This window comes from Xiphias gladius, unplaced genomic scaffold (genome assembly GCF_016859285.1).
Source record: "Xiphias gladius isolate SHS-SW01 ecotype Sanya breed wild unplaced genomic scaffold, ASM1685928v1 HiC_scaffold_1480, whole genome shotgun sequence".
Lineage (NCBI taxonomy): Eukaryota > Metazoa > Chordata > Actinopteri > Istiophoriformes > Xiphiidae > Xiphias > Xiphias gladius.
Window position 1 is genome coordinate 251,510 of NW_024401811.1, and position 13,701 is coordinate 265,210.

At 43.4% G+C, this 13,701-nt stretch overlaps 1 protein-coding gene across 1 annotated transcript; it reads left to right on the top strand.

The window, feature by feature from the left end:
• Positions 1 to 505: 505 nt before the first annotated feature.
• pomt1 (protein-O-mannosyltransferase 1) lies at positions 506 to 13,437 on the top strand. The gene is made up of 20 exons (XM_040123180.1): positions 506 to 649; positions 2,077 to 2,218; positions 2,525 to 2,631; positions 2,750 to 2,800; positions 3,650 to 3,796; positions 4,103 to 4,211; positions 4,417 to 4,476; positions 4,572 to 4,665; positions 4,774 to 4,929; positions 5,599 to 5,729; positions 5,822 to 5,917; positions 5,997 to 6,089; positions 6,690 to 6,786; positions 7,444 to 7,536; positions 7,742 to 7,862; positions 9,497 to 9,594; positions 9,922 to 10,035; positions 11,176 to 11,302; positions 11,694 to 11,871; positions 12,945 to 13,437. The coding sequence occupies exons 2-20, from the start codon at positions 2,106 to 2,108 to the stop codon at positions 13,117 to 13,119; spliced, it is 2,160 nt and encodes a 719-aa protein (XP_039979114.1). The 5' UTR covers positions 506 to 649; positions 2,077 to 2,105; the 3' UTR covers positions 13,120 to 13,437.
• Positions 13,438 to 13,701: the final 264 nt, after the last annotated feature.

Sequence of the window (13,701 nt, forward strand, 5' to 3'; positions counted from 1 at the left end):
AAATCTATTGCCTCTTTCTGACAAGGCTCCGTGTATGAAGGCTTTATCAGCTGTAATTAATGGATTTATTAGTGGTTGATGTTTAATAGATAAGAACAACTTCCTCGGTTGCCAGGTTGTGGAAAATCCTCCCCTAGCAGACACATCTTTTGAATGTTTGACCACTGATCTCCTGGAAACCAGCTGCAGAACACCTGAACCAAACTCCATTTAGAAACTGAACATTTAACTTAACATTTACAGCTGCAGAGCTATTATGATATGAACATTTATTAACTTACAGGTCGAGTCTGACTGACTGTGGATGTTAAACACAGTAAATGTCAGTGTTTCTAATTGAAAACGCATGAAACATTAAGAATTCACAGTGACTTAAAATAATCAGAATAAGTATTTTTTTAAATAAAGAAAAAAGTAAGAATCGCTGGGAAACCCGCGCTGCTGTTTCCATGGTGACCGTGGGCGGTACCAGGTTGTCCAGCGGAACTCCGAGCGGCTCCGTCAGCAGACAGAGCTAATCACACACCGAGCGGCCGCCGCCGCCAACAAGCCGGAGAAACCGTAAGGAACCACCGGCTAACGGAGGAGCTGAACCGAGCAGTGTAACGACAGGATGGTCGGTTTACAGTTAACGGAGTGACGTCACCAGGTGGGTTTCAGCCGTAGGTTTAGCTTTAGGGTTAATGTAACGGCACTGTGATACCTAACAGTGGGCCTGATGCTAAGGGCTGCTAGCCCCCCCCCCGGATTATCGTGTCAGAATATGTTTAACCACCGATAAACAGACCAAGTATTCAGACTGTGTCCGGACTACAGTCATGTTAGCCCGGTGTTTATGAACAGGTAGACCCGACAGTCCGGCTTCGGTCTCCGAGGAATCTGGTCTGAGGCTGGGTATTCAACACTCAGGTCCAAAGACCTCCGGACCACCGATCTTGGCTCACCTGTCCCGACGTGATGACATGAAGTTGGGGACCATCTGTAACCTACTGGACACACACACTCTACACACTGATTTACAGAGGAATTCATATACAACCATTAATCTGTATACTAGTACTTTATATATTTATGAATAATATTGTTTCATAAATATTCTGATTTTTTTTGTCAATAGCTTCATGTCATGTGACCTGTTGGTTCAAAACCTGATCTTATATGTGTGACGACATGGCCCAGAGAGTGCACACCTGTTTTGAACCAACAGGTCACATGATATGAAGCTATTGACAAAAGAAATCTGAATAGTTATGAAAGAATATTATTCATAAATAAAGCACTGATATCAGAGTTAAGTGGTGATGGCCAAATGGGTTCATTATTTAAGGGTTGTATATGAATTCTCCTGTAAATCAGTGTAGAGTGTGTGTGTCCAGTAGATTACAGATGGTCCCTAACTTCATGTCATCACAGGTTAGTGGTAATCTGCCTTTGTCTCACAAGTTAAAACAAACAAATGAATAAATACAGCTTGAAACATAATTGAATTTTCTTCACTCCCAACTATATTGAAAAGAACTGGAAGAATGGTTAAACACGAGAAAACATCAGTTGAGCTCAAATCAGATGTAGATGTAATGTGTGCACTGGTTAAGAAAGAGAAACCAGAGAATCTGCTGATGAACACATAATGATGAAATATTATGTATAAAGCCTAATTTCTGAAACTCTCACCCACTTCTAATGCTTTTTATAATGAATTTCAGTTGTGCTGTAAATTCCTGAAATGTATGAATTTGAAATGAGATCTGTAAAACTGTACAGATTGATAGAGACTAAATGTACTAACCTTTCATTTGAAATGAGGGTAATTGATTAATTTATTTTTTACTTTTTTTGTAGTGGTTATTTTTTATTATTTACAATTTATATACCTTTTTTCTTGATTTTTTTTTTTTTTTTCTGACTACTCAGACAAATGCTCAGGAGTTTTAATACTGTGGTTAATCTGCCTTGTTTATACATTTATTTTCAGTAATGAATTAAAACGTTGTCAGTTATTTTGGTACATGCTGATGTTTTATAAAAAACATATTTTATATTTTCATACAAAATAACACATTTATATTTTTGTAGTGTTTTACATACAGACCACGGTCTCAGTGATGCTGCAGCTCCCCTTGGTGGTGACGGCTCAGGTGGACCTGGTCCTGCTGCTGGTCTCCCTGCTGGCCCTCTGGACCAGACTGAGCCACCTCAGCTACCCCAACGCTGTGGTGTGAGTGTGTTTGTTTTATACACCTGAGCATTCTGAAATCATTCACACCAAACTGTAGTATACTTACCAGCGGCAACAGCGGGGCTGGTAACTCGTGTGATAATGTAGTAATGACTTGTGGGTCGGAACATCAACATGTTGCGCCTGCTGTGATCCCATCACAAGATGGTCTCTAGTTCTGACTGTTTTTAAAAACTCTCCCTGTTGTTGCATTCAAGAACACTCAGAGCTCTTTGCTTTGTTTTTCTCTGTGTGTGTGTGTGTGTGTGTGTGTGTGTGTGTGTGTGTGTGTGTGTGTGTGTTTAGGTTTGATGAGGTGTATTACGGTCAGTTTGTCTCTCTCTACATGAAGAAAGTTTTCTTCATCGATGACAGTGGACCACCGCTCGGTCACATGATCCTTGCCCTTGGAGGTCAGTTACCACAACAACTACATCTGATACTGCATGTACAATATTTTGTTTCCATTATTACTGTATATAACTCATAAATGTGTGTGTGTGTGTGTGTGTGTGTGTGTGTGTGTTGCAGCCTACCTGGGAGGATTTGATGGAAACTTTGTGTGGAACAGAATTGGTGCAGGTAGAAACATCCATTACTGTATCTGGTTTAAAACAGTTTCAACGAGGTCAAACTAGTTTATCAAAGCTAATTTAAACTGGTTCATGCTCTGCTTTAAATCAGACAAAAAACAACTTAAACCAGTTTAAACCAGTGTAGTTTGGGTTTTGTCATAAGCACCAACCACTGAAAACTAGCTTAATTTGGGTTGAATCAGTTTATCTCGGATTTAAAATCATTTTAGCCAGCATGAACTTGTCTCTTGTTGAACCCAGTTTAAAATGGTTAATTTTTGTTTTAACCAGTTAAAACAGGTTGATCCGGTTTATCGCTGCTTAAAACTGAACTGGGCCCAACTGGTTAGAAACAGTTAAGTAAACTGTGAGTGTTCTTGTTATATTGCGAAGGCCAGTGATCTCTGTAAACCACTTTAAGTCTGATTTAAATCAGTTTAAACCTATTTAAAGCAGTTGTAAATGGTTAAAACGTGAAATCAATTTAAACCAAGTCGTCTGTGGTTAAAACTAGTTCAAAATCGGTATAACCCACTTTCCAGTATTTCTGGAGAAAAAAAATTCCGTGTAAACCAGTTTAAATCCTGTCTAAATCTGTTCAGTTTAAACAGTTAATCCACTGACCGTGTTTGGTTCATCATAACCACCAAGCTCTGTAAACCAGCCTGAACCAGTATATACTGCATACCAGTTTACCAATTTCATTCAGTTTATCTCTTGTTTAAAGTAGTGTGAAACCAGTTAAAACCAGTTGTCGATGGTTCAAACTGGTTTAAAGCCAGTTCCTCTCTGGCTGTTAAACAAAACCAGTTTAAATCCAGCCTAACACTGCGGTTGTATTTGTTTCGTCGCACAGAGTATCCCAGCAACGTGAGTGTGTGGTGTCTGCGGTTGATGCCGGCTCTGTGTGGAGCTCTCTGTGTTCCTCTGGTGTACCTGTTGACTCTGGAGCTGAGGTTCTCTCACCTGTCGGCTCTGGGAGCTGCACTGCTAGTGCTGCTGGGTGAGTGTGTTCATACTGGACATCATTATCACACAGACACAATGTTCATTACACATGGTATCAGGCTGAAAGTGTCCCGACCCAAAAGACGTGGGGCGTTTGGGAACTAAAACGGGCGTGTGTTGTTGAGGAACTCAGACAAGCTTGGGATGTTGGAGAGCTCAGATGGTGAGTTAAAATGTATGCAGGGCGTTCGGGGACTAGAATGATCGCGGGCGGACGCATCTCTGACGTCTGGACTCAGGTCAACCAGCCGAGTGAATCAGTCGTACTTTATGTGTTTTTGTTGTGTTTGCTATTTTCCAGAGAACTCTCTGATCGTCCAATCACGTTTCATGTTACTGGAGTCTGTTCTCATCTTCTTCGTGTTGTTGGCCTTCTTCTCCTACCTGCGTTTCCACAACGCTCCCGGCAGGTGAGAACGACCTCTGACCTCACGAGGTGATCGCGACAGGAAACCTGATGTAGATAGATTATCTCTGGAGGAAAGTTCAGTGTTGTGGGTCCTTACAGACCTTTTTGATCCACCTGTGACCCCACTGCTTCTAAACGCTGTAGTATGTTCTTGGTGCTGAGCAGATGAGGCTTTAATGTTGAACCTCCTCTCACCTCCTCCTCAGCTCCTGGTTCAGGTACAGCTGGCTGCTCCTCTCCGGAGCCTCCTGTGCTGCTTCCGTCGGGTGAGGAACTGATCTTTGATCTGCGGAGATTTAAAGACATAAGAGTTACAGGGCAGAGTCAGTCTGTCTGTATTTAAATGTGTGTGTGATGTCAGGGTGAAGTACATGGGACTGTTCTCCTACCTGCTGCTGCTGGGCGTGGCCTCTCTGCACACCTGGAACCTGATTGGAGACCGAACTGTCAGTCATGTGAGTCCAGATTCACACTGAATGTGCTCTGAAACTCACCTTATAACACCTGTTTCGACTTACTGACTGACTGTGTGTGTGTGTGTGTGTGTGCGCGTGTGTGTACAGCTCAGTGTGTGTATGCAGTGTGTGTGTAGGTTTGTGTGTCTGCTGGTGATTCCTGTCCTGCTCTATGTGTTCTGGTTCTACCTTCATCTGAGTCTCCTGAACCGCAGCGGACCACATGACCAACTGATGAGCTCCGCCTTCCAGGCCAGCCTGCAGGTACACACACAAACACACACACACAGTCTTGTTCCACATCCCTTTGGGGACACTTTCTTGTCATAATGCATTCCCCAGCCCCTAATCCTAACCTTAACCTAAACCTGATTCTGAGTTGTTTTGGGGGCATTTTATGCCGTTATTTGACAGAAGCCGTGAGGATAGAGAATAGGGGAGAGGCCTGCAGTGAACGGAGGTATGCGCCCTAAGGATAGCGGTTCACCCCCCTAAACCGGATTCTAGCCTGAACCATAAAACTAAGCCTAACCCTCAAAAAGCAGTCTCTACCTGCGGGGACCTCAGTTTTTTCTAAGTGGTTATTGAGGTCATAATGGGGAATGTAGAGGTCACTGATGAGGTTCCAGCACTAATTTAACAGGTACTATGTATCCGTAACGAGTGTCTGGGGGGTTCTAAAGTTTATTTGGAGATTTCTAGCGGTTCTCGTGTGGTTCTTGTCCATGGGAGATTTTGCTGCGAACAGCAGAGTCCCACAGACCTAATCTGTCCTGGAGACTCGAGGTAGAACCTCACTAAACGTCACCTGTCTGTGTGTGTCAACAGTTGTTACCTGACAAATAGCATGACACCAGCACTTTACATAACGGACCTGGATTAATCGACTGATCGATTGATCGATGAATTGATCGGTACTGTCTTTGTCTTTAGGGCGGTCTCTCCAGGATCACTCAGGGTCAGCCCCTGGAAGTCGCCTACGGCAGTCAGGTGACTTTAAGAAGCGCCGCCTCTCAGCCAATCCCCTGCTGGCTCCACTCGCACAAAGCCAACTACCCAATCAGGTGCTGTCAGCTCACACCGACCAACAGCCAATCACAAACCTCTCCCGTACAATTTGAAAATGTAACTTTTTTTTACCTGTGTGTGGAGTTAGGTATGAAAGTGGGCGGGGCAGCTCCCATCAGCAGCAGGTCACCTGTTATCCCTTCAAAGATGTCAACAACTGGTGGATCATCAAAGACCCTGGCAGGTACGTCACCTGTTTGTACCGAGGCATACTGGGAGACATAGTCCCTGTCCCACCTGTCTCACCTCTCTCTGTGTGTCAGACAGGAGCTGGTGGTCAGCAGTCCTCCTCGACCTGTCCGTCATGGTGATGTCATCCAGCTGGTTCACGGGATGACCTCTCGCTTCCTCAACAGGTAAACAGGTGAACAGGTCACCTTAGGGGTGTTCTATTTGACGGACTGCTGTGGTATGTTCTTGGACGATCCGACATCTGAGATACTGCCGGGAGGTCTGAGTGTTTAGAGTGTCTCGCTATACCCGGGTCTGGAACTCTAACTGTGCCGAGCATTTAGACATTTATCAAGGTCAGGTCGAGTCGACTCGGGTCGAGTCAGGTCAAGTCATGATGAGTTGAGTTGAGTCGAGTTGAGCCGGGGTGAGTCAGGTCGAGTTGTAGCAGTTGACTTCTTTCCTTCGGTTTTTGTCTTCAAGCTTCTTGCAGTTTTGACGTTTAATCAAAGAAACCGATATTTCCTAACAAAGTTGTCGGTCGATTGAAGCATTGATCCAACATTTTCTGTGGGAAAAATGATCAGGACTTTAACTGTGGGTACCAGGAAGCTGAAACCGTTCTTCCTACTTTGCGACTCTTTGTTTTGCCTGTACAGTTTGTTGTGCTGCTGACACCGTGGCCATTGAAGCAGCGTAAAATAGAAAAGTTTTCACCAGATGAAAATAAAAATGCCCGATGGTCGATGTCTACAGACACTGATAACCTAAGTTGTTTGTTTCAGCCATGATGTAGCAGCTCCCATGAGTCCTCACGCTCAGGAAGTCTCAGGTTACATCGACTTCAACATTTCCATGCCGGCGCAGAACCTGTGGAGAGTGGTGAGTAGAGCCGGACAATGCGAGACAGGGTAGTTTCCAGACAAGAACTGCACTTTTAATTATGTCATTAACAATAATCGGCAAGCTGTAAGTCTGTACGTTTACTGAACATGTTGTCAGTTCAGTCACTTCTTACTATTTACAGTGGGGTCAAAAAGTCTAAGACCACTTTCCCATTCACTTGAATAGGAAAGTGGTCTGTACTTTAAGTCCACATTAAAACAGTGACTGTGTAGAATAGATCCATACAGGTACTTCATCCAAACTTCGCGTAAAAAAACTGTACAGACTATAAACACCTGGAGGCCTAGCGTTATTTATAGGAAAGAATCACAGTTAATAACATTTCCGGTCAGAAAAATAACAATTAGGTGACCTCAGTGTGACCTCTGACCTGTGGATGGTCACCCACATTATAAACCCTGACCCTGATGGTGTGTTTTTTTTTTGGGTTTGTATTGCTGATTCTGTGAGGACCAATTTCGTTAGTCGAGACATTTACTTCTAAGGACTGGTCCAGGTTAGAATCAGGTTCAGGTTAGGATCAGGTCCAGGTTAGGAGCTAGGGAATGGGTTATGTCATTAAGTGTCCTAAAAGTATACAAAGACAAACCTGTCTGTGTGTGTTTGTGTGTGTGTGTGTGTGTATGTGTTCAGGATATCTCTAACAGGGAGACGGAGTCAGAGGTTTGGAAGACGATCCTGTCTGAGATTCGATTGGTCCATGTCAACACCTCAGCTGTCCTCAAGGTGCTGACAGGAAGTGACCACATGTGATAAACCTGAGCTAAATGACCATATAAGGACGTAATAACGTGTGTGTGTGTGTGTGTGTGTGTGTGTGTGTGTGTGTGTGTGTGTGTGTGTGTGTGTGTGTGTGTGTGTGTGTGTGTGTGTGTGTGTGTGTCTGTGTCTGTGTCTGTGTGTGTGTGTGTGTGTGTCTGTGTCTGTGTAGCTGAGTGGTGTGTCTCTTCCAGACTGGGGTTTCCGTCAGTTGGAAGTCGTAGCAGAGAAACTGTTCAAAGCTCACAGCAGCAGTTTGGGCTGGACAGTGGAGGAACACCGATATGGAACCAGTACGACTCTGACCTCCGACCTCTGACCTCTAACCTGACAACACTAACACAGACGTTTTGTCTTGGTTTTATTTACTGACATCATCTGATCTGACATATTAATTAAATCCAAGATGTCAAATGTTATCAGGGTCCACTAACAATTATAAAGACAGAGAAAAACTTAAATGTCTGACATTAAGAAAAATTAGAAACAAGACCAGGTCAAATCCCAGTATATGGCTGGACTGCGTACGGTCAATGTGTGAAATTGAAGACATAGTTAAAAACTGTTGTGGAACCGTTGTAAACGACAACTTCACTCAGAAAGGAAGTTAGAAGCTCATTCACGTCTATGCAGCTGTAGTGAGGTCACTTGAATCAGATGCATAGAGAGGTGCAGCCTGTGGAGGGAAAGCCTGATTTCGTGCTCGCGGGGAAACACTGGCGACTCTCTTCTTCGGAAAGTAGCAAAGGTTTGTCCAAAAAGTCTCTGGATTTGTCGGTAGGTGCTTTGTGAAGAAAAGTTGCTAAAGGGTCTGAAAAGTTGGTAAATCTACTGACAAAGGCACTAATTTGGCAACACTGCCTGTAAATGGCCCCCTGATGACGCAACAGACTGTTTGGACCAATTCATTTTGAAAGAGCAACGACCAATGAGGAAACTCCAACAGTTGACCAGCCGGCCAATGGGGAAACTTCATCACAAACTCAACTCTATCAGTTATTCATTCAGGGACATTCGGGGATGTAGCGCTGAACTGTGGCCAGTCCAGCCGAGGACTCCAGGTCACAGACTGAGTTCAGATCCCTGATCAGCTGTTGTTGGACCAGAAGCCAGAAATCCTACAGTCTTTAGTGGCAGCTACTAAATGAATCAACATTAACGGTAATGAAGCCTCATTAATGTTGACGACCTGTAGCTCCAACCTGAACTTGAGCTGAAACAGTGATTATTGACTGATTGTTGATTGTTGTGAGATGGTGAAATAACAGCTGGAACAAAGTGACTTTTGCACCTGATTTCACTCGAGCCAGATACTGGAGCTCCTGATCCAGAACTCTGAGCTTAACGAGCTCCAGATATCGATCCGATGCATAAAGGTTGAAGCCGGACTCTCCCGCGTTTAACGAGCTGCCATCAGCCGATCGTTTCTCTGGAGAAGAGTCTCCGCTCTGCTGATCTACAGAAACACAGTTTAACGGAGATGTAACAGAGTGATGTGTCATTTCGCTCCCAAACAATCTTTGGCAGAGTCCAGTCAGCACATTAACCAGCAGACTGACGTGTTACATTAATTAACATTAATTATCTATAGCTGATATAATCTGCCGTCGTTTTAACCGGAGGAAGCCACAAATGAGAAGCCGCTGACGTTACCGGACTGTTTGCTACGAGGAAATTAACGAAGAGAGAGCAAAGGTTCAATAAGAGATCCTTTGGTGTTGGAGCTTAACAAGTCCAGGAACCGGATCCCACATGGAACCGACGATCTGAACTCAGTCCTACTGCTGGATGAGAGTGACACAGTTTACAGTCATCAGCACAGAATATGAATTAGAGAGTGATTCTGAGCACAGCTACTGTCTTTGAATAGTAATATTGATGTTGTCTCTGTGTGTGTTTGTGTGTGTGTGTGTGTGTGTGTGTGTAGGTCAGGAGCAGAAGGAGAGGGAGGCGGAGCTCCATTCTCCGAGTCACATCGACGTTGACAGAAAAATTTCCTTCTGGGCGAAATTTTTAGAACTACAGGCACGTCAGTGAACGCATCATCACTTTATTATGAAATCAGATCACTTCTTTATCAAACTATTTATGTTCTATTTACATTCATTAAAAGTACCTAATTTAATAATAAATTTACCATTTTACCTGCTTTTCTTGTTTTTAGAGAACAACAGTTTTAATGTCCCGCTTGTAAATAACTTCACTATTTCACAGATGAAAACTGAAGCTTTATGGCTGGAAACTCAGAATGATGGATATATGTTTAAGTCAATGTAGAGCTCATCATCCACATCAGCGCCTCAGGTTGTGTTGCCGTGTAAACAGTGATGATGTCATGTGATGTCACGACAGTGGAAGATGCTGACGGTGAAACAGGAAGACTCTGAACACAAATACAGCTCCTCCCCCTTGGAGTGGATCACCATGGAAACCAACATCGCATACTGGCTGCACTCGTCCACCAATGTAACACACGCACACACACACACACACACACACACACGAAAGGTGTGTATGTTAAGGTGTAGATTGACGAGAAAATGTATTTGTTTATCTGTAAATATTAAGACATGAGGAATTTGTTTCTTGGTGATGAAAAACAGAACTTGAACCGTTTCAGTCAGTGATGGCTTAAAATGAAAAACTGTATTTGATGAAGAACATTTAGAAAATGTTGTTGTAATGTCTGTTTTGCATTTACAGTCATTTATAGTTGTTCTGTAAATTTCTATATCCACCAGGAGTAAACACTGTATTTTCAGCTTCACCTTTAACTTTGCTGTTATTGTGTCACTGTAGGTGAAACACAGATCTGAACATAAAACATAAGAAATACATAAAACATATTACATTAGGTACAGACGTCAAATGCCCCCAACGAGCTCACATTTTATTAAAACTACTCAAACGATGCTGTTGTTTTTAAAGATGCACCAATACTGAATTTCTGTGTAATGTTACTGATAAATATCTGTTTGATGGGGCCAATACCAATATGATCAAGAAATCCTAGATTTTTAGATCGGAAAGTTTATTTTTCCAAAACAACACTGTTTAGAGAGCTTTCTGCAGCCCTAGAATAAAGAGAGGAGAATACCTTTATTTTTTTATAAACTTGTTTTTAATGACCTGTTTAATATGTGACTAATGAATTCCAAACACAGACCATTAGAAGAACTGAAGAAGAATAACAAGTCCACTCACAACTAATGCTCCACAATATCAGACATAATTATCAGATGAAATTTGAAAGAATAATTTAACCTTCTAATTTATCGGCCACTGATACATCGTGCCTACCAAGTTGTTTTATACTCAGCAACTATTCAATGTAAATTCAACAGAGGGTAATTAGATGCAGCAACTCTTCGCTCAGATCAACAGATACAGCAGAGAACCAAAACTAAAACACAAGGTTAGGAGCTTAAACAACTACAAGTGGAATTTGTGATAAATACATTAATAAATAATATAAATATCTAAAAATCCCTGTCATATGACTGATGGATGGACCGTATATGCGTAAAACTATACTATGTATACTTTGAACTGAGGTGTATGGGAGAAGAGTTGCACGACTTGTTCTAATTTAAATGTCTGCTTTAGGCTCAGATCCATCTGATTGGTAACCCGGTGTCCTGGGGCGTGGCCAACCTCAGCCTGCTGGCCTATCAGCTGCTGGCAGCCGTCTACCTGCTGAGGAGGAGGCGGGGCTTCAAAGACCTACCTGATGGTACACACACACACACATCATTCCCCTCTCCCAAACCTGGTTCTGATCCTGAGCCCTAGTCGAAGAAATAACACGGTGGTTTTTAACTTGGGGGGGGGTCTTTGTGGTGAAAAAAATCCTGCAAACTAAACTGTCTAAGGAGGGAAAGTCCCTGTGGGGTTCACAGGGATATAACCCCCCCTGTGAGGGGGGGGTCAGGAGTGGCCTTCATTGGTTCTAAGGGGTCACAAGAATAAAAGATTTAGAACCACTGCTGTGAAACGATGGATCCCAGTGCTTTAATACTGATTATCTGCTGATACAGTGAAAACATCTCTGATAATCATCGACTTTTAATTAGCACTCAGTGATAATGTGTGTTTGTGCGTGTCTCTGCATGTGTGTTGTTCAGGTGTGTGGAGTCAGTTTGTGTGTCTGGGCTGTGTGTGTGTAGGTGGGTGGCTGGTGAACTTTATTCCCTTCCTGCTGATGGAGAAAACGCTCTTCCTGTATCACTACCTGCCAGCCCTCTGCTACCTGTACCTGCTGAGCCCCGCCCTGCTGGAGCACACACACACTCACCTGCTCAGGTACACACGCACACGCACCATTTTCATATTGATGTACATCAGTAGTGAGAAAGTGTGTTGTGTTATGACAACCAGTAAATATGACCATAAAGCCGCGGGCGGAGCCGTTATGTTTACGGGTCGTCCGTCAGTCCGTCCAGTTCTCGTTCCTGAGATATCTCAGGTGATATCCCAGGAACACCTGGAGGGAATTTTTTCAAACTTGCTACAAACATTCACTTGGACTTAGGAGGAACTGATTGGAATTCGGTGGTCAGAGGTCAAAGGTCAAAGTCACTGTGTACTCAAAAAAACCACATTTTTGGCCATAAATCAAGAATTCATACGCTGATTATTATAAAATTCACTTACGTTTTATTGAATACGTTTTTATGAAATTCCGTCAGAGTCTTGACCTCATGTTTTAGATGAGTCTGGACAGACGTGAATGTAAACTGTAGCTTGACTGGAGAGTGGAGGCCTACAACCAGGAGGCTGTAATTCTAGTTATAACATAAAATAGAACAGAAACACAATATGAAAATGTATTTGATGTAAATGTCACTTCTCATTTACCTGATAAAACCGTATTGAAAATGGACAGAAACTGGATGCAGGTAAATTTTGGTTATGTCCTCCTCACTTTTATAGTTTCAGGCTGATTTTTGCCTAAAGTCTGTGAACGTTCTCCACAGTCCAGAGAGAAGACGTGAGCTGATCAGCATGTCGGTTCATCTGAGTCTCTTCCAGTTACTGTGATTAGGGCAGGTTTTTGTCCTCGGCGTTGCCTCTCAGGCATCATAAAGGCTTTATTTATAAAGGTTGTTGGGCAGGTTGTTGTTATTGGAGTTGACTACCAATGTTTTTTGAAAAAGATGCTGAAATTGAAGATGAGTGAAAGGCAGCGGAGAACCACTGACTCTGTAACAGTGAGTTCACGTTAATGAACTAATTATCAGTTAGATGAGGTTGAGATCCACGTTCCCACCTGTGGCTCCTCTGCAGCAGAGACGTGGGGAGTTTCTCACTGTTGATGTGTCGTTACATGTTCCATGTGCTAATAAAGTTTAAGTGTAAACTCTGTCTCTCTGCAGCAGTGTGACACACCGGCGAGCGCTGTGCGTGTGTGTGTCGGCAGTGTGTTTGTCGGTCTTCCTGTCGTATCGAGCCTTCTGCCCTCTGACCTACGGCAGCCCTGAGCTCTCAGCCAATCAGCTTCAAGGACTCAAGTGGAGAGAAACCTGGGACATCCTGTACCGCCGCCGCTAAAGACACTGGGAGAGAGAGACAGGTGGACAAATAGGTGTCTCTGTGTGGGACAGGGTGCGTTTGTTTTCCTCATCGCGGTGAGGTGAACTGAAGCAGTTTATGAGCTGAGGAGAAGCACCTGAATGCGCCGACAGGCGTGTCTATGTGAGGTCATGTTGGAGGCGGAGCTTCAGTCCTCTGACCTCATTGTGAAGCCTTGATGATGTAACAGTGATGATTGACAGGTGACAGAAACATGTCTGGAAATAAAAACTGCTGCTCATTGGTTTATTGTGAAGTTTCAGTGTAAAAGTACAAAATAAAAACTCATGAACAGTTGAACATGGTGCTTTTATTCTGACAGTTTCTAGACTGAAGGAATCTGAGGACGTTTCCATTGAAGTCGTGTATCCAGACTTTGAAAAAACAGTGTCAGTGTTGGTCTGGACCTGTCGGACGAGCGAGATTGTGTCACCAGGTCGCTGAGCCCTGGTCTGCTGTAGTCCTGATCCAGGATCGCTGTATCCTGAGGCAGAACATGTTGCTCCCAGATCTGCTCCTGGAACTGGAACTGGAAAAAAGCAGTGTGCAGGTGGTAGTAAG